This window comes from Scylla paramamosain, chromosome 10, assembly GCF_035594125.1.
Source record: "Scylla paramamosain isolate STU-SP2022 chromosome 10, ASM3559412v1, whole genome shotgun sequence".
NCBI lineage: Eukaryota > Metazoa > Arthropoda > Malacostraca > Decapoda > Portunidae > Scylla > Scylla paramamosain.
In genome coordinates this window covers 7,117,501-7,122,500 of record NC_087160.1, presented here as the reverse complement: position 1 = coordinate 7,122,500, position 5,000 = coordinate 7,117,501, and the positions used below count along the sequence as shown (strand labels likewise).

The 5,000-nt window shown below is 41.4% G+C and overlaps 1 protein-coding gene across 2 annotated transcripts in view; it reads right to left on the bottom strand.

Moving 5' to 3' along the window:
• Window positions 1-5,000, bottom strand: part of LOC135104183 (hemicentin-2-like) — a 62,735-nt gene that overhangs the window by 55,923 nt on the left and 1,812 nt on the right. For both annotated transcript variants that reach the window (XM_064011284.1, XM_064011283.1), the window contains exon 2: window positions 938-1,086. In XM_064011284.1, coding sequence (XP_063867354.1) covers window positions 938-1,086 — 149 coding nt within the window. The remainder of the gene's footprint in view (window positions 1-937; window positions 1,087-5,000) is intronic.

Sequence of the window (5,000 nt, the reverse complement as noted above, 5' to 3'; positions counted from 1 at the left end):
AGAGAGTGATGATAAAATACTGTGAGTTATTTCCTTTCTCTCCTTATTTCCTCTTTACTACACCTCTGCTTCTTGACCCCTTTTTAATTTCTCTCTTTCTATGATCAACACTATTAATTAATACATTTTTAAGAGACAGTGATGGAAAAGTACTGTTAGTTTTTATCTTTCTCTCCTCTCCTATATACTACGTCTTTGCTTTGTGTTTCCTTTTTCGTCTCTTTCACTGTGCCTCCCTCCCTGCCTCCCTGCCTCGCCTCCCTCGACTCATCATCTCATATCCCGCGCGCCCTTAGCCTACGTCAAAGACTTGGTGACAACCTTGAGGCTTCTCCCCAATCCTTAATCAGCTCATTTTTTACTTCTATCTTCCTTCCTGCCTTTCCCTTCTCCTCATTTCCCTCCCTCTTCCGTATCTATCTGCCCTATCTGTACGTCTCCTTGTCTATCTCTTTCTCTTTGCTTTATTTTATCTTCTTTTTCACTTATCTTTCTTACTTTAAATGTTCTTTGGTTATCTACTGTGTTTTTTTTCTATATTTCTCCTTCATTTGTGCTTCTCCATCTACATTTTTTTTCCCTTTTTCTCTTCATTCTCATCTTCCATTCCTCTTACTTTCTTCGCCTTCCTTCTCTTCTTTTCCTTCTTTTTTTTTTTTGTCATGTTGTCTTCGCGTCTCTTATCACCTGCCAATATCAGTCTCTCTTGCTTTCCCTCCCTCCCTCACTCACTATCCTCATTTTCCTCCTTCCTCTCTCCATCAGTCACAATTTGAAAGCTTCATTTCTTTCTGAAAATAGCGTTAACTCCTGACTCATTGTTGGCATTTCTTAAAATCTTAGTTCGTTTCTTCCTTCATAATACGCTCTCTCTCTCTCTCTCTCTCTCTCTCTCTCTCTCTCTCTCTCTCTCTCTCTCTCTCTCTCTCTCTCTCACCTCCTTGGCGGTAAAGTTGAGTTTTTTGCCGTCCAGTGTCCACGTAATGTTGGCCTCAGGATAGGCGCCCTTCGCTCGACATTCCAGCCGTTCTTCAAGGCCGGCCCTCACTGTGGCAGCCTGCATCAGCTCCACACTCTGCGGCGCCACTGAGGAGGGGAGGGACAGAGGGGAAGTTACTATCGAGGTTTATGTGTGGTGGTAATGATTTTGAATTAGGAGTGGTCAAGGAGAGGCCACGTAATGCTCTGAACATATGATAGATGAACGATTTGAGTAACGGAGTGGGAGTGACAACGTGGATAAAAGAACTCAGGGTAGACGCATGGAGTAGGTGAGATGGGACTTTCTGTTAATGTGGTGACAGAGAATACACATGAGCCGATAGAAGTGAGGGAGGATGGTTGGGAAGGGCGTTTTGTTCTGCAGTAGTTTCAGAGACGCGTGGTGATTATGGTGGTGGGCGGGGTGGTGAGGAATGGTGATGCTAGTGTAAGGATTGTGTATGTGAGCTACGTATTGTCATGTGAATATTGGACCTTGCTCTATAAACTAATGTAATTTCTTTCTTTTTTTTACCATGTGTGTGTGTGTTTCAAGAGCATTATTTTCTCTTGCAGTGGTGGCGTTGGTGATAGTAATAGCCTTTGCAGTAAACCACTGTAAAAAAAAACCGCTGCTGATGATAACGATAATACCGTTAAATAACTATCGTAAACAACACCACGACCACCACCACCATCAGCAACAACTACGACAATGTGGTGGTAGTGATGGCAGTGATGGTGTGGGAGGCAGTGATGGAGTGGGCGGTGGTGGCGGTGACATCAACGGAATGGATATGCAACAGAGGCAGAGGAGGAGGAGGAGGAGGAGGAGGAGGAGGAGAAGACAGAAGAGTGATATGAGGAGGAGGAGGAGAAAGAAGAGTAGTATGAGGAGAAGGAGGAGATGGTAATGGAGTATGAGGTGGTGAAGGAGGAACAGCAGGTGGAGGAGAAGTAGGAGGAGGAGAAGACGGAGGAGGGAAAGGATAGTGATGAAGTATGAGGTGATGAAAAAGGAAGAGGTGGAAGATGAGGCGCAGCAGCAGGAGGAGAAGAAATAGGAGGAGGAGGAGGAGGAGGAGGAGGAGGAGGGGGAGGGGGAGGAAGATGCCGGTGTTCCTCCAGGCGTGGCATCGGAGCTGTAATGATCTAATTAGGCTAACGACACAGAGACTGGAGGCGAATGATTTGTGCTGGGCCAGATTGGACCTGCCGAGTATTAGGCCTAGAGGGGCAAGGAGGTGGAATGGGGGAGGGGAGAGCGTAAGGAGGAAGATAGGAAATTGCAAGGAGAGGAAGGTGACGGCAGGCAGCTCTCTAACTTCGTAGCATCTCAATCTAATGTCCAATTGACTGTTATTATCAAGAGCCTCACTCCATAACTAGCAATGTTGACGCCATCACCACCCACCACCACCATCACCGCCGTCACCACCACTACCACGACCACCGCTGCCATCACCATCACCACAACCATCACCACCACCATTACTACCACCACCGTCATCGACAAACATGCTGGACTTGTACAGAGTGCACGATTTTGCGTCTGTTTAGTGTGTGTGTGTGTGTGTGTGTGTATGTGTGTGTGTGTGTGTGTGTGTGTGTGTGTGTTTTATCTCAGTACCAAGTGGTTGACTGAAAGAAGCACCTAATTTCTATAAACATGCTGAAAAAAAAAGTGTAGAAATAACTATTGTAAAAACACATACATGAAGTAAGTGGTGGTGGGAATATGCTGATAAGTCACGCGTAGCTTCCTTCACCTTCATTACCGCCATTATCGCTCCCCCTTATTAGCCTCGTTAAGGCGACAGTTAAGGCGCCACACTGTTAATTATGTGTCTTAATGCCTATATCAATATTGTCTTCTACACACAATGAAAAGGAAGGGGTTACTAATGAGACAATTTCAAGATGGTGTCCCCAGGTACTTGTCTCAGGATCCTGCCACGCTGGCCTGGTGCTTGCTCAAGGGCTTCCCCAAACAGGTGTGATGAAAGGCTGAGCAAGCAATTTTGGCTCCGCAGAAGAAGGTTGATAATTGGCTCAACCTGTACTAATATAATATCTGAAATAAATGAGGTTGAATTTTCTTAGTTGTGTTTATTTAATTCATTTATTTTTGAGACTCGCTTGCTTAACCCTTTCACTGTTATTCAAGACATTGTTTCTTAATCATGAGCCACTTATCATTATATAGTCATTTCTAAATATTAATAAGGGTAAGAAATTTGAAAATGTAATCTTTTTATTTCCTTTCTCTTTATTGTGGGAGCCTGTAAAGATCAAATACAGGAGTTTTATTGGTGTGACGTTGCATATTGCAGTGAAAGGGTTAAATATAAACTATTTAAGGTTATCAGTGTTGTCATTGGAACTATGCTAAAGACATTTGGTATCTATAAATCATCTAATATTGTACTACAAAAGCAAGTCTTCGCAGGAGACTTTCCCTCATCAGGTATCTAGCCTTCACACTTTTCAACTCTTTTACTGCTATTTAACACACCTTACCTTAATTACTAACCACTCTGAGACACCTTTTCTTGTTCTGCAACCACTTACAAACATTATACTGGCCAGAAATAGCAAAATCTATTCTTTTTTTCGTCTTATTTTTTTCTTTCAGATGCTTATAAACAATTTGTGCATTGCTTTTAGTGATGTGTATTGTTGTATATCGCAGTGAAAGGGTTTTAACACTTTCCACTTACGATGAAGCAAGACTTTATAAATATTAATACTGTCTATGATTAATCGTGCAAAAATCTTGGTAACTTACGATGCACCACAAATTCCTCAAAGCTCTCGCCTTAATGAAGATACAGTATAGCTCATTCACCACGTCTTTCTGTTTAACGTAATATTCACCCTGCATAAGGATGAGACAACACTCTTGCTCCCATTCCATGTCACGGAAACAATGTATCGTGGAGATAAATTAAATCAACAAATATGTAATCCGACGCTCCCCTCCCGTGCCATGGTGAAAGACATGACATTTTGATGATGATGAGTGATGATGATGATGATGATGATGATGATGATGATAATAGTAATAATATTAATAATAATAATAATAATAATAATAATAATAATAATAATAATAATAAGAAGAAGAAGAAGAAGAAGAAGAGTAGTAGTAGTAGTAGTAGTAGTAGTAGTAGTAGTAGTAGCAATAATAATAAAAATAATATTAATAATGATAATAATAATAATAATAATAATAATAATAATGATAATATTATTAATAATGATAACAACAACAACAACAATAGTAACTAATTGCTTCAAATATTTCATGATACCCACACGTAAACTACGTTTAGGCCACTACTATATCTACATATGAAACATCTAAACTAATTTAATTCCACGATAGCAACAATAACACCAACGTGGAGCTGTGTCTACAATTCCGTGGTGGGGTGAAAGTTCAGATAGTCTGGATCAAGGCCAAGAGACGTCGACCTTGATTTGGATGGGCGAGGAATGCCTTGGGAAGGAGACGCGTGGGGGATGAGGGGCGAGTGAAGGGGACGGCAGTTTTATGGCTTGTATTCTGAAACGCTCTGCTCTCTCACCACGACTATTTCAAAGGCCATAGAAATAATTAGCCGGATTCTCAAGAGTGTTTATCCTGTTAATAATGTAGGAATAATGTTAATCCGTCACTAGAACCATAAACATTCCCTTAAAAACCGTGTAGCTTCAAGTAGAACCTTTTGAATATTGTGGAGGTATTCTACTTTCTCACCACGACTATTTTCAGAGGCCAGAGAGATAATCAGTCTGATTCTCAAGAGTGTTTCTTCTGTTAACATAGTAGGAATATTGTTAATCCGTCACTAGAAGCGTAAAAACACCCTTAAAAACACGTGTAGCTTCAACGCTTCTTTTAAATGTAGTGGAGATGTGGGACAGACGTGCCTCAGAATATAGACCTGTGTAGCATGGGAAGCTGCCATCACCGCCACCAACACCACACAAGACATGATGAACGTGCAGTAAAA